Below are 27,430 nucleotides of genomic sequence, written 5' to 3'. Positions count from 1 at the left end.
ACATATCTACACCAGCGACACCATCACAGGACCTAACCAGATCAGCCACACCATCACCGGTTCATTCACCTGCATGTCCACCAATGTAATCTACATCATCATGTGCCAGCAATGCCCCTCTGCTATGTACATAGACCAAACTGGACAGTCCCTACGTAAAAGGATAAATGGACACAAATCAGATATTAGGAATGGCAATATATAAAAACCTGTAGGAGAACACTTCAACCTCCCTGGACACACAGTAGCAGATTTAAAGGTAGCCATCCTGCAGCAAAAAACCTTCAGGACCAGACTTCAAAGAGAAACTGCTGAGCTTCAGTTCATTTGCAAATTTGACATCATCAGCTCAGGATTAAACAGAGACTGTGAATGGCTAACCAACTACAAAAGCAGTTTCTCCTTCCTTGGTGTTCACACCTCAACTGCTAGAAGCCGGCCTCATCCTCCCTCGTTATCCCTAGCCTGATTCTTGCTTGCATATTTATAGCTGCCTCTGGAAATTTCTACTATATGCATCCGACGAAATGGATATTCACCCATGAAAGCTTATGCTCCAATATGTCTGTTAGTCTATAAGGTGCCACAGGACTCTTTGCCACTTTTACAGATCCAGACTAACACAGCTACCCCTCTGATTCTGACCGGGAGTGTGACATGAATGCTGATCCATGCTCCCTGGTAATTCAGTAGGTTGCCCTCTTCTCTCAGGTTTAATGCTGAACCAATAATGCACAACAAAGTTTTGAAGGTGTGTGTTTGTGTGTGTGTGTTCTGCTACAGCTACCATCTTTTGGATGATGTAAACCAGAGATTCTGAGTCACTAACAGTCATACTACACTTCCTACAAGAAAAAAGTATTAGCTTGGGTACACTGGCCGTACCTCTGGTTGGAGGAGTTATTAAAAAGGTGCACAATACACAGAAGACACTCAACTTTACAGCACCTTCACATCAGAGACAAACAGCACATTCTACCAGTGACCCAACAGCTCGGCTGACATCAGCAACTGGAGGAAATGCAGCTGGCTGAAGCGGAATCCTGGAAAGACTGAAATGATGCTGGTGGAATGACAGAAACACTCCAAAAACTCACCATTTTTATATCATCATCTTCCTTTGAGGGCATTTGCTTTCAGATAGTTCTAGTTCATAGCCTCAGTGGCCACTGGGCCTGTGGAGGCCAAAATTGCCACTGCTGCAAAAACCTCCTTCTTCATTCATAGCTGGTGGGAAACCTATTCAGATTTAGCCATGGTGTCCAATGATTGGCATGTTCATCACCTCGAAGCCTGACTATTGTAATACTCTGCACCCAAGTCCAAAACCCATCAAATAAAAAAGCTACTACTGGTTCAGAACACCTTAGCCCCTGTGCTCAGCCACAATGGTTGCCCAGTGCTCTGCCTCCTGCTCTTGCTCCCCTTGGATTCAAGGTTTTCACCCACTACTTCAAATGTCTTGATGTGGCTGTCACAAGTTACCAACAGGACCTCTCCATCCTGCATGATCATGACCGCCCATCAAACCTACATTCCAGTGGAACTGGAAACATCAAAGTGAAACATGCAGAAGATGTAGGCTCTTTGACCATAGGACCATGAATTTTGAACCTGCTCCCTCATGAGATCAGGGTGCCAACAAACTTCAGTACCTTAAGAACCAAATGCAACCCTCCCCGCCCTCCTCCTTCTTTGACCTAGCCATCTTAAGATAACACAACAATAAAAAGTCCCACCAAAACAGAGTTAGTAGCACTAAGCTGAGCTGTTAGACCACTTTGCATAGAGAAAGAATTAGTTCCCCACTACCATCAAACTTTAGTAATTATTTTAAAAGGTGAAGATTTTTGTCACATTCCCATATCCGCTTTTTCTGAGAGCCTGAAAACTAAAGCCACTCCTTAATTTGAGAACAGTTTAAAAACTATCTGAAAGAAGTTATGAAAATCCACAGTCAGCCCAATCAAACAACTCACTTCTGTATATGAAGTCTTGCAACAGCAATCACTAGTGCCAGTGCCAGCAAGAAATTATTGTTACTCCTGCCTGGGAATTGATCTGCAGAACAGCACTCAGAACTCCTACCATAGGAGGAAGGAATCAATAAATACACTTGCATGGAATACTCCACAATTCTTAGTATCTAGCCATTCTATTCATGTACGTGGCATTTCTTCTTCCTCCTATACTCCCCCATGATCCTTGAACTTAAGCTCCAGACTCTTAGGAATACCACGAATTTGGTCTTTCTCAGCATTAAGACCAAAGCTGTGGTATTCCTACACTGTGAAGCACAACAGTAGCAAACATCTGAACGGAGGCAAAATGTCAAACAGTATCCAGTTATCCCCTTACACAGGAATACCCCAACAACAAAAGCCTTTAGAAATTAGAAAGAGAACTAGTATACACAAGAACTAAAAAACCCAACTCTCTCATAACTGCATAGTCATGTAATCATCAACATTTTATCAAGGGAAAACTGTCTCCTACTGACTAGGTAGCAAGTTACAGGACAGTCTCTACTGCAACGGACAGCTTTTATTCCCTAGCAAACCTTTATCAGAAGTGAAGGAACTATACATCAATAGTTTGTCCAGACTTTTTTAAAGCAGACGCCTATAGTGACTGCATGTTTTTGTACTGCTGATGTAATTATTAGGGTCTGCAGGTACAGACAAGATAACAAGGATATTCAAATTCAGAATGACACGATTCATACATTGCTATTGGCATACATGCTATTACTCCTCATTGGACAAATTACCAAGTCATGCAGAGGACCCATAGTCACACAGGAAGAATTATCTTCTTTGGGAGGAGAGGGAGGAAAGAGCAGAAAATAAATCTTACACAGTCTTGCTTTCATGTAAATGTCTTTAGAATTTCAGAATAATGGAAAAGCAACAAAATATAATGTATAAAAGCAAAATGATTTCTCAGGAGAAGATTTTTCAAGGTTTCCAAGCAACTCTTGCTTCTTATTTTCCATTTAAAATCATAATCTACTGTAGTCTTTGGGCTGCAAATTGAAGTCAGTCAGAAAGAGGCATCTAATCCACTTTTCCAGCCATCAAATGTTAAACCAAAATAGGATTATTATGACTTCAGGTGAGAGTTAAGAAGCAGATTACCCAAGATCCTCCTTCAAGGCCAAATATACTTACTACCAAACAGCAAGATAAGGGAAACACAAAATGTATGTTTAGAAAGATCATTTCTAACAAGTTCTTCAATGCTTTTCACAAGACACAGCTGGTTACTAAATCATGTAAAATATTACATCACTGCTGTGGAAATACTGTGGTAAAATGTTTTTACTCTTGATCCTTTTTATTGGCTGCCATAATGTTGAAGCTAGTCCTCTGCCTGCTTCCCCCACATCCCTGAGCATTAGTGCATTACAGCTGTCTAACAAAAAGGCTGCTGGAAGGTAGGGAGTAACACTCTAATCATCTTTCTTTCTAAAAACACAGAGGATCAATTTCTGGTACAGATTTTAAAACTATAAATAGCACAGAATTGAACTTTTGATTTCTCATTTTGGCTGGAAACCTCTTTTGGAACAACACACCAACCTATGTAGGTGCGACCACTTTACTTAGTTTGATTTACGGCCCAATTACTTTTCACCTGAGATGGCAAACAATTATACAACACTAACATTTCCCCAGTCAACGATATTTTTTTCCGTAGCTAACTCTCAAAGTATTTTCTAATGTTAAATTATACATTTCCAGTTCTTACCTTCCAAAACAGAATACTACAATGTCGACAAAAGTGTAATGTGTCCCCATATTGTTCCTTTATTGGATAACATTTCTGAAGTGCAAAGTACATCAGCTTCCAGTCAATGTGACCTTTTTCCGACAGGATCAAATGCCTACAGAACTGAACATAAAATTAATATTTTAATTTAAAAATTGTTAGCAGAAAGTAATCAAGCCAATCAAAGGCTGAAGTATAAAAGAATAGTTCAAGATAAATTATTTTATAAATGGGGCTCTCTCAGGCTAATATTCTGACTCATATACACAACTTCATGGAGTGTCAACTTTAAACTCTGAAGCACAGTTTTAGAGACCCATCCATATAAAGGTGATTTATACCATATTCTAGCCCGTACCCCTCTAAATATTTGAGGCCTTCCCAAGCCAACTAAGTTAGGTAGATCAATACAAAACAGAAACTACAGATTTGTTAAGCTACGCTGGGCCATACTCATCATTGGGGCAACTCCATTGACTTGAAAGAGCCAAGTTAATAATTCTCTTGTTGCATATGAGTACTATTTTAAGAGTTATATAGAAAACAATTGCACTGAATATTTTCTTCACTTATAAATTGATGAAAGATGATCATGTATTACAACTAGTGGCTTATTGTAAGGACTGTAGCTGTAAAATATTCCCCTGTAAAGTACAGGCAAAGCAACCAAGGCTTTAGACTTTATAAATGTAGTCTTAGGCTACATATTTTTCACAATTAAGGCCTTTTACACAATTATTAGAAACTTAAATAATTCTTTTCTTTTAATTTTAAATAAATGCATGTTAGTCTTACTTGCACATGCTTTGTATATCTTTTTTGGAAGCATGGGACATTGAAGCACATGGATAGATGTACTGCCTAATTTTTCCAAGCAACAGTGCAAGAATCCTTCAGATCAATGTGGTTGCTACTGGTGAAGGTTCAGGTCTTATTGCTGCTTGTAAAGTGACACATTTTTAACATGAGGCAAATTACAGTTAAATAGCCGCCCAAAACCCCTACAGATTCAGTTAGGTTATTAGTCCACTTAAAAGCTGCTTGGAAACTACATGTTAGAGTTCAGAGAGACTTTTTTTTACAGAAGTATTTTTACACGAGTATTTAGAGATCCTGTATCTGACATGTTACACTGATGTGCTGGAGTGATTTTTATTTCTTATATAATCTTAAGATAACAGCTTCCTCTCCAGCCATTGTGATCGTTGTTCAAAATCCTTCTCCTCTTCCACTCCTCAAAATTCCCTGTCCTTGTACATCAAATTCAAAATGCTCAACCCCACCCTGCCTACTTCTTCCTACGCCTACTCCCATGGCCTACATTTACCCCTCCTGAGCTCTCCTTTGGTGTACTACTTCTAGTCCCCTGCCTTTGCATCTTTTGCCAAGGTGCCATGTCAGTTTGAGACTCCTTCCATCCGTCTCTTGTGAAACAATCACCATTTATTTATTAGTTAAGATCCATTTTGAGCTCAGTGGTATACAGTCAATCACAGCTCCCCCTAGCTGCGGTTCGCTGTTCCATGCCAACGGGGGCTGCGGGAAGCGGTGTGGGCCAAGGGATGTGCTGGCTGCTGCTTCCTGCAGCCATTAGCCCGGAACAGCAAACCGCGGTCAGTGGAAGCTGCGATCGGCTGAACCTGCGTACACTGGAAGTAAACAAATCATCCCAGCCTGTCAGCGGATTTCCCTGAGGGGCCGGGTGCCAAAGGTTGCCAATCCCTGTTCTACACTATTCTCCTCTTTGACTATTAGGAGTGGAAGGAGGGTCAATTTTTCTAAGTTTAGTCTAAGGCCTTAGAGTTCATACAATGTAACAGGAAGAGGCTATTCTGACTCACTTCCAACCAGTACTGGATTTTCTTTGACAGTTGTTTGGAAAGCAGCTCAAACTCTTAGCCTTGTGTGTTAAAGGGCAATGGTATATGTGTACACATATACACTCACACCCCGCTAGTGGGAGTTTAAAGAATGGGTAGGTTCAAGTCCAGATGGTCATGAATATCAATGTTATTAGGTAAACTCTGAGACTAATAAATGCGTGGTAAAAGTTACTTGTATGCAAGAAAATCTACTCATAATAGTCTAGGTAGAGAAATATAATCTAGAAGATCATGACTGACTGTTCAGACTTGTATAATTTATGAAAAATCTTAGCTTGAAACACCTATTACCTTGGCATCTAAAATGCATATACTAAAGCTTTAAAAGTCCAGTCTGCCACAGTTGGCAGGAATTATGGGAAATATGGAGGAAAAAAAGCTTAGTGTAGACATTGCCTCCACTGCCCTCCCCTCCACTGCACGGGAAACATCCAGATAGAGTCTCTTGGGTTGATGTACAGAGCACATTTCTCACAGAAATCAATGGGAACTGAGGGTAGACACCACCTCTGAAAAAAACAGATCACTTTCCCGTTACCCACATTGCTATGGTTCAATGTGAAAGCAAGGGCAAATTCACTGAGGAATTCATACTGAGATCATCTTCATCCAGTATGACAGAAAACAGTATCAGATTTAACACACACAACTCTCTCTCGTTACCTGTTTTTCTGCAAAATGGTACTGGCAAAGTTTTTTCCATAACTGCCTGTCTTCGCTGAGCATGTACAGTGTTGGGGTCACTTGACCTAGGGTAATAATGTCCCAGCCATCTGAGAACCTGTATAAAATGTTATTCAGCATATGCAGAGGAAGATCGCTGAGTGTGAGACCATTGTTGACTTGCTGAAAAAAGAGAGTTAACTTTTAACTGCATGGAGTTGTTAGTATAACATAAGAAGGGTTTTCAATTTTAGGTTTAAACCAATATAGCTACCTCAGTTATTTTTATTTCACCTTTTAAAATTTTATACATTTTATAATTATATGTATGTATGTGCGTTTCCCTGAAAAAATATGGACCCGTTTTGGTTTTTTTTGCCAGTTTGATATTTTGATCATTTGGTTTTCAGCGTTTGTTAGATTATTCTGCAAGTTTGTTATTGAAAATTAAATATCTCAAGGAACAGAAGTTGAATAATGTGGTTTTGCAGCTCTTAGTTTTTCTGGTGTTAAGTGAATGAGAATTCTTAGAACGTAAAGTTATGCTTTGGATGAAAAAGCTTTGGAAATTAAAAGCAAAAAAATAAAAATAAAAAATCCAAAATATGCAGTCTGAAAATTAGTTACAAGTTGCATACAACACCAACTTTCAGAAAAATGCACACTCTAAAAACGTTAAAGAGTCAGAGAAACCACTGTTAAAAAGCACTGAAGTTTATGTCAATTATTCAACAGATGTGCAATAGATATGGAATGTAAAAGTCAGAGGGAAGAGAGTAGGACAAATCCCACCTCTGCAGAGCCTCCCAACAGATGAAATAGTGATTCTGCCACACTGATAGGAGAGCAAATATAGAGTGGGTGACCCAAGGGAGCATGTATACCTGACCAGAGTCCTCTTCTATGGGGTCTCTGTGCAGCAGTACCTAGGGTGGGGACTAGAGAGGTTCTCTTCCTTGCAGCAGGAGCATGGGAGATGTAAAAAGTGCCTCTCCCTTTCCTCTACTTGAACCTAATGAAAGGGGGCTGGGCACAACAAGAGACACAGTTAGGGACTATATAGAGCTAGCACTGCTGTCAGTGTTTTGTGCAAGGGATGACAGTGACCCCACCTAGTGGAACTGACCAGATACAAAGGGAACATATGCAATCTTATTACAACAGCTGCACTCCCTAGGGTAGCTGGGTCCAACAGACAGCTCTAGCTTAATGCCACAGTTTAGTTCATTACACTCATTAGTCTTGCTTATAGAATATACTTTCTGTAGTGACATCTTGTGTATAGTTTTGGAGAGATCATCATGCTCAGGCATCTTTGAACATAATGACTCCAATCTTGCATTTGTAATACATAACTAAAGAAAAATCACTCAGTGGAAGTTACTGATATAAAATAAAGGAAACAACAAGTCAAACACCTGTTATCTGTCAAGCAAGGATGGTGTTTTAGTTTGTTGGCCACGTGACAAATATCTTCAAGGCTAAATTTCCCCCCCCCTTTTTTTTTTAAGTGTGATCTATCTTCTATTTCAAAATTTGTTGTGATTTATTCAGGGCAGAATGATAAAGTAACAAGACAGAGGGATGTGTTGGCTGCTACTTCCTGCAGCCCCCATTGGCCTGGAACAGCGAACCGCGGCCAGTGGGAGCTGCAATCAGCCGAACCTGCGGACATTGCAGGTACACAAACAATCCCGGCCCGCCAGCAGATTTCCCTGATGGGCCGCATGCCAAAGATTGCTGATCCCTGTTCTAGGTGCTTAGCCAGTGACTTCTACCAGTTTGGTGGTTTCACTTTCTTTAAAACTTCACTAGCAAATGTGTGCTGTTAAATATTATTTATTTAAATGATTTAAAGAGATTATAATAAATGCAGGCCTTAACATACGTAGTCTGTTTCAAATTTAGTTCTAAACAGGTTTATTTTTAAAAAGAAAAATGTATTCAATTTAAATCCGATTTAAACCAAAACAATGTGATATAAGTTAAAAAAAAAGATTTTTTAAATAAATGTGTATCCCCCATGATTATCATAGACCCTTAGAAACTTCAGACATCTTATTTTCAAAAATTGCCATTGTAAATGCTTAAAGTGATGGACACAGCATTGGGGTGGGTAGTGGAACTGGGTGAGATGGGGGGCTAGTACTCCACCCCTAAGTAAGCTTGCGCACACCTGAGGGAGGAGCAGACTGGCGGAGGCAAGAGCCCGGAAGCAGAGAGAAATACCTGGGACTCTCCTTTCTAGCCTGCAGCTGACTGCCTTTCCTCCTACTCCCCTCACCAAGTCTCAGTACCTCCCTTCGCTTCCTCTCCTAACCCTCTGTCGCTCCCTACAGTATGCTAAAAAAAAAAAAAAAAAAAAAAAAGGCTGTGACCCAGGTCCAAACTTTTAAAGCTTCCAGAAGTCCATAAGTTACCTAGTTTCACAGAAAAAACCCCTGTTGGATTGCAAAGCTTTGGAATCGCTACTTCAATGCTTTAGTCATGTTTTTTTGGTCCCTCTCTAATCTTGGATTTCAGGTCTGTCTCTCCTTAGTAAGGTAGAGTTATCGTATGTCTCTGACCAGTGAATAATTATCTCTAAATAGTCAGATTAAGGTCGACAGCGAGCTATCCGTTTTGAAATTTATGGTTGGGCTATCAGAAAATCAAGTCTGTGAACATCCGTCAGGAGTCAGTTAATGCATGTTGCTAAAGTTACTGTTGTCCTTTTCACAAAAAAAGGATATTAAAATACTTAGTGAGTGTGAAAAAATTTAACTTTAATTTTATATCTTTATGTCATCATTTGAGCTGAATAACTAATGAAGTCAAGTAAAAGTGGCTTCAGACATATTAAAACTTTGCTTGTACACAGATCAAAAGCCAGTATTCAAAGCACCTTCTCCCTCTTTACCTCATATTTCTGATTTAACAAATTTAATATACCTTGTTCATCTGAAGATTTTTTAGCTGTTGTTGCCACGTAAGGATAGTTTCTAATCGGCAAATCCAAATATTGATGTTCCCCACCAACACAGATTTCCCTACTCCCCTAATCAGTATACAGAGAGTAGAACTCAGATCCTGAAGAAGATCTTTGATTAAGCGTGGATTGTGTTGGTCTTCCAAAACTGGAAAAGAAAAATAAGAGGTACTCTTTTGATTTGTTACCTTTAACCCAAGTTATTGACATTTCCCTATCTGAACTAACTCAAACTGCAGCTGAGCAGTGGTTTCACTTCCAAACTAAATGTCCTGATCCCACAATGGAATTTGCCCTGGCAGGTCCCACAGGTGCAGGATTGATGCTTAAGACAATACTGCTATCAAGGCATCAGTGCAACACTTTGTGCCATGCGTTAATAAAATTAATGCTGCATCTTAGTTTTTCAAGTGGATTTCCTACTTTCAGTAGATAGTATTAAATGTCTTCCAAATACAATGGTCACCTTTAAAAAAACCCAACATTTTCCAACATTAATATGCAAGAGCCCAGTTTTCTTATTATACACACCGGGAATAATTGCAGTTTCTTGCATACCTCTGTTGGGTAACTTGGCAAATTTGGACTAAAATGTTTTAGTTCACCATGTAAAGGAATTTTTAAAAAAAGACATACACAGGTATTCATGTTAATAAAAACAGGAATAGTTTTGTTCAGAACTAAGAAATTTTACATTTGATAAAGAGTACAGAATAGTAAAAGAGAAACCATGAACTTCTGACCATGAAGGATAATCTCTGATTTCACTTTATACATTTGTTTTGAATGATATTCTTCAATGTTAAGAAACTGGTTAAAAAGTATATTAGATTTCCACTAATTAAATATGCCATTACCTTTGTTTTGTGACATAAAGCAGTACATATAAAAATAATGAAACTAACTGAAAGGTCAGAAAAAGTAACTCAGTCAATGCTAATGAACCACGAACATACCCTTTCGTACAATTTTGTCCAAAATATTGAAGTAGTTCTTCTGTGCTGCACCACTCAGTGAGGTTAGCTGAGATTTTGCAATTAACTGCAACAACTAAATCAGAAAAAATTAACATTAGAATGAAGGACTATAAAAATCGAGCATGCTTTAAATAGATATTCTTCTATGAAAGACTGTAGCATCACAGTTTTGGCTTATGAAAACATTAGTAGCTACAGTTCTAGGGAGAGAAAAAAGGATATAAATTAAAGAAAACTGAAAGTGTACATAAGGTTCCATTATTTAAATAACCTCCCATTAGTAACTCATATTGAGACATACATTTTCAGTGTACTGTACAAATATTAATTATATTTCTGAGGTTACTACCAAATAGACTTCAAAAAAAAATCCACAGTAAGATTAGTAAAATATAGTTACATTTCTTGCAGCTCCTGGGGTAATTCCTCTCTTCACCTTAGTTCTTAGAAAAGCTACCATGTACAAATGCAAAGGGCGCATAATTCAAAACTTGCTTTAAGCGCTAAGTTTTCTGACAGAGCATGTACACTGATGGTTATAATTTTTTCCCTTTTTAATCTTCACATTCTGATTTTATTTTAAATTGCCATGCCAAACTGAAAATTCCACAGCAATCAGATTGAAGGACTGACTCTAAACAAAGTTAACAGAAGCCATATAGCTGTCTGAAAGGCGCTACTGCTGAGAATTCTCAGAAAGGGTAGCTGTGCATCTAAGAGCTTTCTGCAACTCCATCATGGCAGTATTCAATTGCTCATGAGATAAATTACATTTGCCTAGTGAGGTCCACTGAACATCATGGAGTTGTATTACTTTAGATGGAATAAACAGGCCAAAGGCATTAACATAACTCAGTCACTATCCAACATTCAAATAGTTTAAACAAGGTTCAGGATTTGGTACGCAGAGACCTCAGCCTGCATAGTACCATAGCAAAAAAAAAAAAAAAAAATTAAATATCCTTTAAACTTTTTACTAAAGTTATAGAAAAGAAGGAAAAACAGTTAAAGCTTTTGAAATGTAGAATATTACATAAGGCTTTCATTTTAACAACTTCCCTTTCTCTATAGCTGCAGAAAGTTTTCAGAAGAATAATATACCCTGTGTTTGACTGTCTTTTTTAGATGGTATCAAAGATGGCAATAACAATCAGTTCTGATAGAGCCCTGCACGGATATGTAATTTGTATCTGCATCCGATCTGTGGATATCCACATCCCCGGATGTGGAGATCTGTGAATATAAGTGGATATCTGCAGATTTGCAAAGCTGTAATTTTTGGGAAATGAAGTTACCTGAGATGGGCTGAAGCTGTCATTGTTGCTGTTAAAGTCTAGAGAAAGGAACAGCAAGGACAGAAGATGCAGCTTCTGTCTCTGAGATGATTCTCATTTGCAACCTCACTGCTGGAGAAACACACGTAGAGCTCACAGAGTATGTCTTCACTACCCGCCGGATCAGCAGGCAGCAATCGATACAGTGGGGATCGATTTATCGCGTCTAGTCTAGATGCAATAAATCGACCCCTGAGCACTCTCCCGTAGACTCCTGTACTCCAGCGCTGTGAGAGGCACAGGGAGAGTTGACCGGGGAGTGGCAGCAGTCGACTCACCGTGGTGAAGACACCATGGTCAGTCCATCTAAGTACGTCGACTTCAGCTACGTTATTCACGTAGCTGAAGTTGCGTAACTTAGATCGATTCCACCCCCCAGTGTAGACCAGGGCTCAGTCTTATCACCATTGCGAGACATGCAAAACATAAACCAGCATCAGGCTCTTTAGGGTATTGCTCTTAGTTGCTCATTCCTGGTCACAGGCTTACAGCAGTATTATATAATATACAGTCTTGGCCAGATAAACCAGACTCTTATTAGACAGAAGGAAAAAGGAGGGAAGGTAGGAAAGAGAAAAAATAAGGAGGGGGAGAAAAAGGATACACGTGGGCTGGGGGAGACAAAGTCTCACATCCCAGGTGGTGACTGAGATTCAGGCAGAGGTGGCAGTGTCATATGGGTGTCTCTCTCTAGCCTGGTCTGGATAGGACATCTCTCAGGAAGATGAAGGCCTGAGGTCCCAGGTGGCAGTGGAGGTAGCAGCCATGATGGTGAAGCTCATTCCAGTAGCCAATTTTTCTCCCAAAGTCTTTTTCTTTAAGGATCCTAAAAGGGAATGGTGGGTGGAATAGCCCATCCCCTAATTATTTTGTCCACCATTTAAGGCTAGTTTCTGACACACTAGTTTTGATGCTTTCTGGTTCCACAGTTCTTTTATTCACCATGCATGATTTTAACAGTCCTTGGTTCTGTCAGCAGGCCTTTTGTTTGTACTAATTCAGTCTGTCTCCCTTTCATATCTTTTCCCATCAACATTTGTAACAGGCTGTTGTGACATCTTATGAACTTATACCTCACTTTTTACAGTTGAACTCACACTTAGGATAAACCTGTAGGCTCAATTAGTACAGAATCTACTGCTCTTTTACCTTCCCTAGGTATAGGATGTCTGTTCCGGTTACATATCTTGATTTAAAAAAAACAAAACAAACCATACTGATAATGTGAGAAGGCTCTTTCAGAGGGTCTTGTAGCATGCACAAATGTGGCCAGGCTGATGTCCAGTCTCCTCTGGAAGCTTGTTTCACAGCTAGCCACTTCACTGAGAATACTTCATCTCTGCTCTCACATATTCCATCACAGTCTTTGTAAGCTACAGGGATACAGTAAAGGCCGCTGTCTTGGAGGTTCATGGATGGAGATGTGAACTCTGATATGTATGGGTCCTGGCTCATTGAAAGATTTGAGGATCAGGTTTTGAATATAAAATGGTAGTCAGTATACTGATTGGAGCACGGGCATGATGCGCTCATCATGGTGCATCCTGCTCAAGAGGGAAGCTGCCACATTCCTCATGAACTGGAGGCCCCAGCATTGCTTCCACCTTCAGCCCCAGGAAAAGATAACTGCAGTAATCTGATGATGAATGGTGTGCATATAATCATATTACCACAAGTTATACAGTATTTGAATAGAAGCCAAAATGGATATGAATATTCATAAATAAATATTAATTTGAGAAATTTGCAATAATATTCTAAGAACTAAACCCCATCTCTTGAAACACAGGTGAGTCTAGTGCTGATCTAGAGCACACTGAAATGCAGATGGAGAACTTTGCTTTTGACCTTAGTGTACAGTTAGTAGTTGAAGTTAACAATCATAGCTACTGACTGATTTTCTCACTTCTACAAATGATGAGACTTGCTGTTACTTTCCTCCTATTTCAGCTCAAACGGTCTCCACCCCTCAGGCTAGGGAAAACTGTTGTCGGAATGGCCAGAATGCAGTTGCATGGCAGCCCACAGAATTCCCTCTAAGAAACTCTCAATGATAGGTGGGCGGTGAGAAGAAGGGTTGGGATTGGCCTGAAAGGGGATGCAGCCAGAGATGATCAAAGTCCTTCTGCACATGAATGTCCAGCTTTTAAAAAGTCAGGAGCGATTTTTCTCCTCTGTGTTTTTTTTCTTCTTCTTTCTTTAAAGTTGTAGCCTTCCCTTGTTTTGAAGCTGAAGAGTGTGCTATCTCCTGGACAAAGAGATAGGCTGCTCTGAGCCCTTAAGCAGTGTAAAGGAGCTTCAATTTGAATGCATGCAAAGGAAATCCTGGTGCAAGAGACACCATTAAAACCCATTTCCACTGAGCTCTTAGGCAGTTCTGTTACAAAGAACAGAAGGCACGTCTAAGAAAAAAAATGCATTTTGTCACAATGAATATCAAATTGCATTAAAGGTAATGTAGAAAATAAGAAGTTAGATGTTGGGGCCTACATTAATGATAAATCAGAAGTTGGAGATGGAAATGAGACAGTACAGAATTTTGATACTGGCACAAATAACTTATCTGCATAGTGAGACATCAGAACAAAAACAAAGGACTTATTCACAGCTGCAATCACTATATTAAAATGCTTTTACAGATCAGCTTTCTAGATGAGTTGATTGAATTCACACTAATCTCCTACCAATACCACAATGGGGAAACTAGGTAGTTTGCTACTCACTCTACTGATTCTCTTAATTTCTCATCAGTTTTCGGTATTCATAATAAAAGAGCTATATGCATATAAAGAGCTTGTTTAGATAGACTTTTTCCTAAAGGAAAAAGGTAGAGGTTGCAATTTCCAGCACTCACAAGCTGACGTTTAACTAATATGCACTAAGTGTGCTCAGCCATTTTAATTTCATTACTTTAAAAAGGTCAATTCTTTCTGACTACACTGTAGTTAAGTCACATTATGAAAGAGAACTTTTTGAACTTGGGCCTGGACAATTTCAGCAAAGCTCAATCAATCATTTTCCAGGATCTCACACTTCAAAGGTGGTATTCCCAATCCCTTGAAAAGCCGTACAGAGAGTTTTATTCTATACTATAGTACCTTCCTAATTGGTGCTAATAAATGGGAAGCCCATTGCCATTTTGAAGGTGAACAAATAAAATGCATTAAAGCTTTTAAAGTACATTTAAAAATACATTTTATTGTTCTGGACTATGGTGGTTGTTTTGTTACTGTATAATGTATTAAAGCATATTTTACAAATATAAGTGATGTCATAAGACTTTATTATAAAACCTCACTACAAAACTCTACTAAATACTTGCTTGAGAAGTAAGGGGAACAGACTGCTAGGTTTGCTGGGGATTTTTAGTACAGATTAGGACTGTAGTTTTTTTTAATGGGGCTTACATTTATGCTCCTAAAATATTAATCTCTAGCTTCTTCTCAGAGAAGATAAGATCCTACCAAAGGGGAGATGCATTAGGTCATTAAGTAGGAATTAAAAAAACAACAGAGATAGAGAATACCCTTCTGGCACCTAAGGGGAAGAAAAAGGAGATCTAATGCCACTTCATGAAACACTAACTCAATTTAGATAAAATTGGAACTGTGAGCAACTGATAATTGTGAACTATTTTATTTCAAGCAAATCCACATGAAGCCTTTGGACCTTGCTGCAGCAAATGTGCAGGCAATTTGTGGTGACCAGCTATGGAGATAAGAGAGTCAGCAAATCCTAGACCAGAACAACCACTATCTGCTGAGCTAACGGCTGACTGCTTCTTCTCTCCTTCCTTCGACACCACTGAATGCAAATCCACAAGATGTGGCAGTTTTTTAGGAATCCAAAAGCACAAAGCACAAGAACTTAAAAGATGTATTTAGGATGAGATTTTAAAACATTTTTCTAGACACTCCTATAAATTCCACTGCAGAATGGTGCAGATAAGTGAAGGAAAATGAAACTCTAAGCTTTCCTACACAGTATGAGCTTCGTAATTGGTTGACCCTTTTCCAAACATTGCAGAGATTTGCAGACATCACTGAATGTTGGGGGATTCCAATGTTGTTACAATAGACCTAAGAAAGGAATGGAGTAGAAACTTGCAGTGTGATTGTGTTTTTATTGAGAGCCCGGAGACATCCAGAAAGGGGCTTTTACAATTTTTCAACAAAACAAGTGTCATTCCCCACACCATAAATAGGTTTGCCAACCGTCTAATCACACAAACCCAAACTCTCTTGCCTGCCCCACCCCTTCCTTGAGGCCCCACTCATGTCCTGCCCCTTTTCTGAGGCCCCGCTCTGCTCATTCCATCCCCCCTCCCTCTGTCGCTCGCTTTCCCACACCCTCACTCACTTTCACCAGGCTGAGGCAGGCGGTTGGGGTGTGGACTCTGGGCTGCGGCCAAGGGGTTCGGAGTATGGAAGGGGGCTCTGGGCTAAGCCTGGCGCAGGGGGTGCAAACTCTGGGAGGGAGTTTGGATGCAGGAGGGGGCTCAGGACTGGGGCAGGGGATTGGGATGGAGGAGGTGAGCGGTGCGGGTTCTGGGACGGAGTTTGGGTGCAGGAGGAGGCTCCAGGCTGGGGTAGGGGAGCAGGAGGGGATGCGGGCTCTGGAAGGGAGTTTGGGTGCAGGAGGGGGCTCCGAGCTGGGGGTTGGAGTGTGGAAGGGGATGAGGGGTCCAGGCTCTGGCCGTGTGGCACTTACCTCAGGCAGCTCCTGGTCAGTGGTACAGCCTGCTCTGGCTCCACGCTGCTCCTGGAAGCACCTGGCACATCTAGCAGCGGCTCCTACGTGGAGGTGGGGCCAGCGGGTCTCTGTGCGCTGCCCCAGCCCTGAGCGCTGACTCCGTAGCTCCCCTTGGCCAGGAACAGTGGCCATCGGGATCTGTGGCAGCGACACTTGTGGGTGCGGGAAACGTGTGGAGTCCCCTGTGCCTTCCAGGGGCCGCAGGGATGTGCCAGCCGCTTCCGGGAGCAGCATGGAGCCAGGGCAGCCAGGGAGCCTGCCTTAGCCCTGCTGCACTGCCAGACTTTTAGCAGCCTAAAATCTCCCGGTTTGGCTTCCGTAGCCTGTGGGATATAGAGCCTGATTCCGGGAGACTCCTGGCGAAACCAGGAGGGTTGGCAACCCTAACCATAAAGAATGGTGTCTTCCCCTTCTGGCCAAAAAAGCTTTCCTGCACATTCTGCTCACCATCCTCATATCAGGACAAGAACTTTGCCCATATTAATTATTTTGGAAATAACGTCTTAATTGAGAGAGTTGCAGCTCTGGTTGGAAAATGCTGTTTCTCACAGTCATCTTTTCTGATTTTATTACTGATTTCGCAACAAAAAAGCCAGATGACTGTTCTGTGTTTGTTTACACTTAGCCATAATACAGGCACCCGCACAGAGCTGAACTGGGGCCTCAGAAGAGTTACTTCGTTCCACATGGCAATGGAAGAAATTCTTGAATTATATCATACTGCTTTAACTTGACACAGCAAACAGAAGTATGTTACAAACACACTGTATAAACATAGTCAGCATTAGGTCTATTAACAACTAAATGTTACTCTTGGACAACAGAAGAAGACTGCAACATAGGAACTGGCATACTGAATCAGAACTGAGGTTCATCTAGTCCACTATTCTGTCTCCAAGAGAAGCCAACACCAGACGCTTCAGTAGAAGATGTAAGAAATCTGCAACAGGAAGATGTGGGGTAATCTGCTCCCCTGCATTAGGTTTTTTTTTTTGATTTCCAATAGTTAAAAGATAGGCCTAAGCACTGAAGCATGAGGTATAATACCCCTTCCAAAATTTATCATAAAATATCACTACTTTGGATATTCTTGATATCCATATAAATATCCAATCCCATCTGAGCCTTGATAAGTTTTTGGCCTCAACAACTTCCTGTGGCTGAGAGTTCCACAACTTAATTACAGGTTATGTGAAAAAGTATTTCTTTTTATTGTTTTTTCACTTCCCCAACTCTTACCTTAATCCAATATTCCTTTGTTCTTGTGTTATGAGACAGCAAAAGCCTAGGTTTCTAATTACCATCTCTCTATTATTTATTTTATATACTTTTACCTTGGGTCACAAAAGGACAGGATATCTCTGTATTCACCTGCCACACACTACTGCAATGATATTTGTACAAAATATGTGTTGTGGGGTATCATTTGAAAATTAATATCACAGTGGTCAATATCATCATTGTAAAAATATAAGTAACATTGTATGTACAGTTATGAATTCTCTCTGCGTGATGTTACTAGAATGTGTTTAAAACCAGGCGGTCTAGCCTGGGCAGAGGCAATAAACAGGTTTGTCCTAGATAAAGAAATGTGGGTTCACCTCAATTTATATATTAGCAATAAACAAAGCCATCAAGCTAAACCAGCAGGGAACATCCTGAGACTGAACTCGGGAGATGGAGAATTAGCATGGCTCCTGCACCACAGAGAGACATAGGAAACTGAATCCCTAGGAGACCTTCCTGACTTTCAAGACAAAAAAAAATTCTGTTGGGAATGTAAGGGACAGATAGAGACTCCATCTTTATCTTACCTCGCAGGAGAAAAAGAAACCAAGCAGTCTGTGTTCCATTTGTTGGGTCCTGGCCAGAGTGCCTGCTCAAAGAATGACTGGTGAGAAAACTACCTTGAGCAAAGTCTGTAGCTTTTTAAGGACGGTCTTAGCCATTAGAAAGCATGTTTTAACTTTGGTTTGTTTGTAACCTGTTCTACCTCCAATATTTTCTACTTTGTATCACTTAACCCATGTCCTTTTGTTAATGAACTTGTTTTACTTTTAATCTAAACCAACCTAGTGCTGTATTTGAATTTAAGTGATTGTGAACTCCAGTTAAAGTGATAAGCTGTACTTTGGTCTCTTTAAAAAAGCATCAAACATTATTATTTCTCTGTGTGTTCCAGGAGAGGGCTGGACACAGTCCAGACCAGTGAGAGGTTATATAACTGCCTGCTGTGGTCTTCTGCTATGGCTCACATCCCGGATACCAATAGCCAGCTGACAAGCATGTACGTAGTTCCCTGAGTCTATGTGCTGTACAGCCCTGATGCAACACTGACCACAGCAGCCTGCTTATAACAAAACAGCTGCCCATGGTCTTCACCAGTCTTCATTACAACTTGCAGGGTGATTCCAGTGCACCCCCCCGTCCGAATTTCCCCACAACCATCTGCCCTGAAACACACAGAGAAACTTTAGAGCCTACAAGTCCACTCAGTCCTACTTCTCATTCAGCCAATCGCTAAGACAAACAAGTTTGTTTACATTTACAGGAGATAATGTTACCCACTTCTTATTTACAATGTCACCAGAAAGTGAGATCAGGCGTTCGCATGGCACTTTTGTAGCCGGCTTTGCAAGTATTTATGTGCCAGATATGCTAAATATTCATATGCCCCTTCATGCTTTGGCCACCATTCTAGGACATGCTTTCATGTTGATGACGCTCGTTAAAAAAAATAATGTGTTGATTAAATTTGTGACTGAACTCCTTGGGGGAGAATTGTATGTCTCTGGCTCTATTTTACCTGCATTCTGTCATATAGTTCATATTATAGTAGTCTTGGATGATGACTCAGCACATGTTCATTTTAAGAACACTTTCACTCCAGATTTGACAATATGCAAAGAAGGTACTAATGTGAGATTTCTAAAGATAGCTACAGCACTCGACCCCAGGTTTCAGAATCTGAAGTGCCTTCCAAAATCTGAGAGGGATGAGGTGTTGTCATACATATAAAGGGAAGGGTAAACACCTTTAAATCCCTCCTGGCCAGAGGCAAAACCCTTTCACCTGTAAAGGGTTAAGAAGCTACGATAACCTCGCTGGCACCTGACCAAAATGACCAATGAGGAGACAAGATACTTTCAAAGCTAGTGGTGGGGACGGGGGGGGGGACGACAAAGGGTCCTGTCTGTCTGTGTGATGCTTTTGCCAGGACCAGAGCAGGAATGCAGGTCAGAACTCCTGTAAAGAGTTAGTAAGCAATCTAGTTAGATATGTGTTAGATTCTGTTTTGTTTAAATTGCTGATAAAATAAGTTGTGCTGAATGGAATGTGTATTCCTGTTTTTGTGTCTTTTTGTAACTTAAGGTTTTGCCTAGAGGGATTCTCTATGTTTTGAATCTGATTACCCTGTAAGGTATTTACCATCCTGATTTTAAAGAGGTGATTCTTTTACTTTTTCTTCAATTAAAATTCTTCTTTTAAGAACCTGATTGCTTTTTCACTGTTCTTAAGATCCAAGGGTTTGGGTCTGTGTTCACCTATGCAAACTGGTGAAGATTTTTATCAAGCCTTCCCCAGAAAAGGGGGTGTAGTGCTTGGGGGGATATTGGGGGGGGAGACGTTTCCAAGTGGGCACTTCCCTTGTTATTCTTTGTGTAACACTTTGGTGGTGGCAGCTTTTAACCTAAGCTGGTAAGAATAAGCTTACGGGGTCTTTCATGCAGGTCCCCACATCTGTACCCTAGAGTTCAGAGTGGGGAAGGAACCTTGACAGGTGTGGAGCATGCTTTCAGAAGTCTTAAAAGAGCAACACTCCGATGCGGGAACTACAGAACCCAAACCACCAAAAGAGAAAATCAACTTTCTGCTGGTGGCATCTGACTCAGATGATGAAAATGAACATGCGTCAGTCTGCACTGCTTTGGATTGTTATTGAGCAGAGCCTGTCATCTGCATGCACGAATGTCCTCTGGAATGGTGGTTGAAGCATGAGGGTCATATGAATCTTTAGCACATCTGGCATGTAAATATCTTGCGTCGCTGGCTACAACAGTGCCATGAGAACACCTGTTCTCACCTTTCGGGTGACACTGTGAACAAGAAGCAGGGAGCATTATCTCCTCCAAATGTAAACAAACGTGTTTGTCTGCGTGATTGGCTGAACAAGAAATAGAACTGAGTGGACTTCTAGGCTCTAAAGTTTTACATTCCTTTATTTTTTGAATGCAGTTATTTTTTGTACATAAGTCTACATTTGTAAGTTCAACTTTCATAATAATGAGATTGCACTACAGTACTTGTATTAGGTGAATTGAAAAATACGATTTCTTTTGTTTTTTTACAGTGCAAATATTTGTAAACAAAAACAAATATAAAGTGAGTACTGTACACTTTGCATTATGTGTTGTAACTGAAATGAATATATTTGAAAATGTAGAAAACATCCATAAATATTTAAATAAATGTTATTCTATTACTGTTTAACATTGCAATTAATTGGGCAATTACTTTTTTTAATCATGCGATTAATTGCTTGACAGCCCTATTCGTAACATTTGCAAATGTTACGATTTCATTACTTGCTGCCATTTCCAGATCATTAATAAATGCATTAATCAAGGAACCTAGAATGGAACCTTGAGATACCCTGCTGGGAACCTTTTGCCATGATGAAAGTTGACCATTTAATTTTACTCTTTTTGCTTTCTGTCTCCCAGCTAGTTTTTAATCCATGACGATACGTTGCTTGTCACCCTGTGACTACTTCACTTCCTTAGTAGCCTCTTGTTTGTGACCTTGTCAATCGCTTTTTGGAAATCTGAAGAAATGGTTATACACAAAAACTACATCAGAAATATTAAGATTACAATTCAAGCATTCAAATTAAGAAACGCTGCAATTAAAGTTGACTGTGCCAACTTTTAACGTAATACTTTTGAATATAGTTTCCTAGATTTTTAACAAAGAAAATTGAAAAAACAAATATCATATTGCATCATACTGATACCAACATGGGTCAGTAGCAGGGCTGGAACCTTTAGATCCACAGTACAGACCTCTAACACTTGAGCTAATGGAGTAAATTGATAGTAGTAGGCTGTCCTCCTGTGTAGTTATGGCAGGGTGGACTAGGTCCAGAGGCCCCCTGCTCGAGGACTCACGGCCCTGCATCACCCTGTCCCAGCACAGAGCAGCGGGAAGTTCTCCAGGCAGCCTAGAATTGTGTTTGCAGGCACTATCGGCCAAAAAAGGGGGGCACACATGAGAGGCAGGTGCTGACTCCATTACATTATGGTAGCAAAAGTGGGATCTTCAGACCGAACTTGTCTAAAAGGGGTCAGGTCAGATATAACTGTTTTACTGGGGCAAGCTTTTAACTGTTTTACTGTGTGAGGCCAGAGGCAGAGGTCAAAGGAGGACCAGAGGCAGATGCAGCCATGGAAAACAGGCAAGATTTTAATTATTTATTGAGCAGAGGCCGAAGTGAGCCAGAGGCAGAGGTAGCCCAAGCGGAGTACAACCTGACTAAGGGGGACATGAGAAAAGACTGAGTGGAAGAACCACCACCCCAAATCTGCCTTGCCGTCTGCGTCACCCTGTCCCAGAACAGAGCAGCAAGAAGTCCTCCAGGGAGACTAGAGTGGCTGCAGAAAAGCGGCCAATCAGAGGGGCTGCTGGAGCGACCAGCTAGGGGCCAGAAGGGACCATTAAAAGCCAAGCAGCACAGCAGAGCCTTCAGTTGCTGGAGCTTGATGAGGCAGGCTGAGCCCAGGACCCAGCCAGACCAGGCAGCACTGAGATGGGCCCTGCTGGTCTGGTTTCAGACTGAGCCCAGGGAGCGCTGCTGCTGGTTGAAGAAGGCAGTGCCTCCGGGAAGAAGACTTAGAGCTATGGCTCCATACCAGGGCCGAGAAAGAACTTGGACTTTATAAATTGGAAGGGGGGGGACAGGGTGCGGCTCAGCCAGAGGACTGAGCAGCCGAAGGCCAGCCGAGAGAACTAGCAGCTGGGGGTGGTGCTCGCGAGAAGCAGGTGCCAGCCTGATGTAAGACCGAAAAAGAAAAGCAGGCTCACACCTAACCGAGAGAAAGGGGGCCATCCACAAGAGGTGGGTGCCCCCCCCCCCATGAAAAGAACTGTGTTTGCAGGCACTATCAGCCAGACGAAAAAGGGGGCATGCATGAGAGGTGGGTGCTGGCCCCGTTACAGTAGTCCAGTACTGGAGAAGAACTGGGACACACACTTTGCCAGAGGCTTTCAGAGAGATTTGTTGACAGAGGAATGATAATACTAAGGAATCTTGGGTTCTATTCCAGGTTATGGAGGGGAATGGGCACAGATCTTTGTGCCACTGTTCCACCCACCAAACCTGAACTCTCCTGAATCAGTCCCAGTCTTGTCTCTCCCCTTCAGCATACAGTTAAATTTTGGAAAAGCTATAAGCCACTGAAAACAGGTTCTATAAATGGGAAGAATTATGTAACCTTAACTAAGGCAGATCTGGTTGCACTGCTTATAATGCCAACCAGTTCTCCTTTATTTACTACTTTTGACATGTTCTTTGATTAGTTGCGTGCGGAGACCCAGCTGCTTGGACTTTATTATATCATGATCTTCCACGTACTTTGTTAATCTTTTGCTAAATTATTGTTTCAACCAGTCTGACAGGTACATATGTAAGGCTTACTAGACTGTAAATTCACTGGATCAACCTCTGGAGCTGCTGCTTTTTTTTTCTTTTTTTTAAAAGCTTGATACCCTTACAATCCTCTGAACAGTGCCTATTTTTAATTATTGCATGTTTTTGTTAACAGCTCAGCTACTTCTACTTAGACTTCTTCAGAACTCTTGGTTTACCATTTGGGCCTGGTAACTTACTCTTTTTTAAAATCAACAATTTGCTCCAACATCTATTCAGACACGTCTGAATAGATCACCTTTATTACAAGTAAAGAACAGGTCCTAACTAAGAAGTTCTCCAGCATTCTCGGTGGTGAAGATTGATGCAAAGAAATGTCCTTATCATCCTTAATTGTCCCCTTCAACTATTGATGATTCAGTGGACACACTGATTCTTCTGCAGGCTTCCTGCTTTTGATACACTTTTAAAAAAAAAAATCTCTTCGTTTTTATCTTTAGCTGTTTGTTCTTTGAAATCCATTTTGGTCCTTCTAGTTCCACCTCTTATTGGCTGCTGTAATTTATGCGCCTGTTTATTGGCTTTACTATGGTCAGATTTCCAAGTTTTGAAGTATTTCTGTTTGCTCAAGTAGCCTCTTGAGCACTGTCATTTAGCCATATTCGTTTAAACACTCTTCGTTTTCTCGCAGTAAACATTTTCTGAGATTGTTACTGTTTTTGAGTACCATCCCTGCATTCACCAAGGATTTAAATTTCTTTATTTTTCCTTCGGGGCCTTTTTGACTAACCTTCTCATTTGACTGAAACCTCACTTTCTCAAGTTTAATGTCACTGTCACTTTATAGTACACTACCTGCCCCTTGGCTTTTGAATCTAGATACAGTGTGTTACTTAAAACTAAGTTAAGGCTAGCCTCTCTTGTTAGATGCTCTAGAACAAATTGTTCCAAGAAGCAATCACTAAAAGGTGTTGAGAAATTGCTTCTCTAAAACTTTGCCCTGTTCTGTCATTTGTGAAATAGATGAAGATAAACATGGCAAGAACAGCGTCTCATTAAAGTCATTTTTGGAAGATGGACAGGCTAGAAGATTTTTAAAAATCTGGGTGCTGTTCCCAAAGTTTTAGAGGAAATAATAATAGTAGAAAGGGAATACCACTTATCTCACTAAATGCCTGCCACTTATAAAGCATGTGCTGCAGTAAAGATTGACAGAGTGGTGTAATGACACCTCATAGCTAGGGTTGTCAACTTTCTAAGTACAGAAAACTGAACCCCCTTGCTCCACCCCTACCCTATTTCTTCCCCCAAGGCCCTGCCCTCTGCTCACTCCTCACCCCCCTCCCTCAGTTGCTCACTCTCCACCCCCGCATTTTGCTCACTCCCCCCTCTCACGGGACGCACCTGCTGCCTGCAGAGTCAGGCTGGGAGGAGCTGACATGGAACCTGCCCACCTGCAAAATCGGGGCACAGCGGTGGGCGATCCCTGGAGCAAGGAGCTGGGGGGGTCGGTTCCTGTAGCGAGGGGTTAGGGCTCGGGCAATCAGGGCATGCTGGGACAGAAGGGGGGTGGACAGGATCCCTCCTCCCCCTGGGTGGCGGGACCTACCTCTTGGAACCTGGTCCGGAAACAAGCCACCACTCTGTCAGGCATCAGCAGCTGAGCAGAGAGCAAGCTCTTGTATGTGGCTCCAGCCACGACAGCTCCTCTTCCCACCCCCTAGCAGCAGAGACCAGTTACTGCGGCCAAGTGGACTTTTAGTGCCCGGTCAGCTGTGCTGACCAGACGCTGCTAGGTTCCCTTTTCGGACAGACGTTCCTGTCGAAAACCAGACACCTGGCAACCCTACTCATAGCACTCACGCTTCGTTGTTTTAAAAAAACAATACGCTACAGAAAATTTTCTAATTCATAATGCATTATCAAAAATTATTAAAATTGCAGTTGTGAAAATAAGTTAAACAAACATGTATTATAGTTTATTTTGCAGAATATTAATAGTGGGGTCTTAATTTGCTGTTTTATGAACTTTTTATAATGCAAAAAAGTAACTACTGAAGTTACCATCAATGTTTCTCTGCGAAGCCATCAGAAAAGAGTTATTGGCCTACTTTCTTCCTTCTGCAGTCTGAGGCGTTTCACAGTATAATAAATCAGTTTTCAACACACAAAAATAAGTTTACTCCAGAACTTGGGTATTTTTATACATATTTTAAATGCATATTTTTATGCAAACAGCTTATTTATGTAGTTGCATATTGCCAATGTATAATTATACTAGACAAACCAGCAAAACACTTATGAAATATATAATATAAACAGCTTACTTTGACCACATAATTGAACCTTCTGATGTCCTGAATTGCACTTGAAAAATCTAAGCGATTAAAAGCTTCTCCCAATGTGCAATAGCCATGTCTCTTGAAAAAGAAGAAAACATACTTTAAGAGCAAACAAAGAAAAAAATGGTTCAGTTAATCATCACTAATGTTCTGAATCAAGAAAGCTCTTACGCATGTACTTAGAGTTAAACTTATGCCTAAGCACCCTTATGGAACAGGGATACTTTCCTGAATCTAGGCCAAGCATTCATTTGATTTCTTAGAGCAGGAATTGGCAACCTTTGGCCCGCGGCCCGCCAGAGCCAATGGGGGCTGCGGGAAGCGGTGGCCTGCACATTCCTCGGCCTGTGCCGCTTCCCGCAGCCCCCATTGGCCTAGAATGGCGAACTGCAGCCACTGGGAGCTGCGATCAACTGAACCAGCGAACACGGCAGGTAAACAAACTGGCCCAGCCTGCCTTACCCTGGCGGGCCGCATGCCAAAGGTTGCCGATCCCTGTCTTCGAGAGAAAAAGATGAGGAAATTACATTGCTTCATTTTGAACTAAAAGGTATCGAAGTGATGCCACACATTAGTAAGGCCTTATCTTCATTCCATGTGAATACTCCGGGGAGAATTCTGAGGCAAAAATAAAAAATTCTGTGCACAATACTTTAAAATTCTGCATATTTTATTTGTCAAAATAACACAATTTAATCACACCAGTTTCAATTTTGGTAATTTATTTCCTAAATACCTGTTAGCAAGTACGTCTGTAACAACAGAGACAAAAGAGATTCAGGAAATGTTTTTTTGACAAATAGATTCCTTACAAGGCATATTATTACAGAAATTGATGTATCTTTGTTGACTGTTATCTTCTATTTCAGTGAAATTAATTATTTCATTTAAACAAAGTCATTACACGAATGTACTGTAACGTCCTGGCCTAAGGGGGTGCTAGCATCCTTAAGGACTGTTTTGTGTCTGTCTGTCATGTCCTGTTCAAGTTCAAACTTCTGTGTGTATTGTAAGGTTTTAGGGTCAAGCCACTGAGGCAGGAAGGGGGGTTGGTGAGTTAGCAGTAGTTTAGTTGTAGGATAGTGGTGGTTAGCATGGGGAAATGGAGAACTCGGGTAGTGTGTATGTGTTGGGGCAAGTGTGCACATAAGTGTGTTTGTATGGACCTGGTCGTATACATGGTTCAGGCTCATGTGCGTGCAGCCGTTACGTGTATACATAACTAATACATCTGAAACATGCAAAACTGGAAAATGGAAACAATTTGGTGGAACTCACAAATTCTGCATGAAAAATAAAATTCTATGAGGAACATTAATTCTGCACAAAATCTGCATTTTGCAGTGGCGCATAATTTCAGCAGGAGTATGTGCAAGCCATGGGATAAGTAAACATGTGCTTGTAAGTGCCTGGTAGCCTACCTCACTACTACACAATCATTGTGGACATCAGTACATTGCTGTCATGTCCCGTGTCTGTACTGTCATTGTATGTGGCAGTAACAAGCAATACAGTTATCTTGGCTCGTATCTTGAGATTGTGTCACTCTGTGCAGGGTGCTGTAGGACAACTTGTCTGTTCACTCTTAGGATTGTGGGAGGAAATGGTCTAGGCCCACAAAATTCATTTACTGGCAGTAACCAAGCAGTAATCAAGCTGATGTAGTGGTGTGCTGTTTGGCTCCCTAATCACCACTGCCAAGAACTACTGTTTTTTATGGATGCAATGTTTTGTTTTTGTGCCTCTGCACTAGCTGCTAGGAGATGTGGGCAGGGATTTCAGAGGCTGTTTTGGGGCTAGAGGAAATTGAGGTAGCAACATGCAGTCAGAAGTAGCATACAAGCAATTGGACAGGGCCAAGTGGACATGGACTGAGACGATGTTTTTAAATGGCAGATAATCCCTACTTCTGTGTAGGAACACACCCACACGCTGGTGGGAGCACATGATGATGGACACATGGGATGACTAGCCATGAGTAAGGCTGCAAGGCTGTCACAGAGGTCACGGATTCCATGACTTTATGTGACCTCCGTGACTTCTGCAGCAGTAGCAGTTTGGGTGTGTGGGAGGGGGCTAGGGGCGGGGTGCAGG

General features: G+C 41.2%; 1 protein-coding gene across 4 annotated transcripts in view; it reads right to left on the bottom strand.

Annotated features, from left to right (window-relative positions):
- The window catches only part of FBXO25 (F-box protein 25), a 62,181-nt gene that overhangs the window by 10,986 nt on the left and 23,765 nt on the right, over positions 1–27,430 (bottom strand). For 2 of the 4 annotated variants that reach the window (XM_074947761.1, XM_074947763.1), the window contains exons 5-9: positions 25,322–25,435; positions 10,242–10,335; positions 9,249–9,433; positions 6,318–6,500; positions 3,751–3,894 (exon numbers count right to left, since the gene is read on the bottom strand). In XM_074947761.1, coding sequence (XP_074803862.1) covers positions 3,751–3,894; positions 6,318–6,500; positions 9,249–9,433; positions 10,242–10,335; positions 25,322–25,435 — 720 coding nt within the window. The remainder of the gene's footprint in view (positions 1–3,750; positions 3,895–6,317; positions 6,501–9,248; positions 9,434–10,241; positions 10,336–25,321; positions 25,436–27,430) is intronic. The other 2 variants (XM_074947762.1, XM_074947764.1) reach the window with 1 other exon arrangement.

The sequence above is a fragment of the Natator depressus genome, chromosome 3 (assembly GCF_965152275.1).
Source record: "Natator depressus isolate rNatDep1 chromosome 3, rNatDep2.hap1, whole genome shotgun sequence".
Lineage (NCBI taxonomy): Eukaryota > Metazoa > Chordata > Testudines > Cheloniidae > Natator > Natator depressus.
Note: the sequence above shows the minus strand (reverse complement) of the source record. Positions and strands in the feature narration are given on the sequence as shown.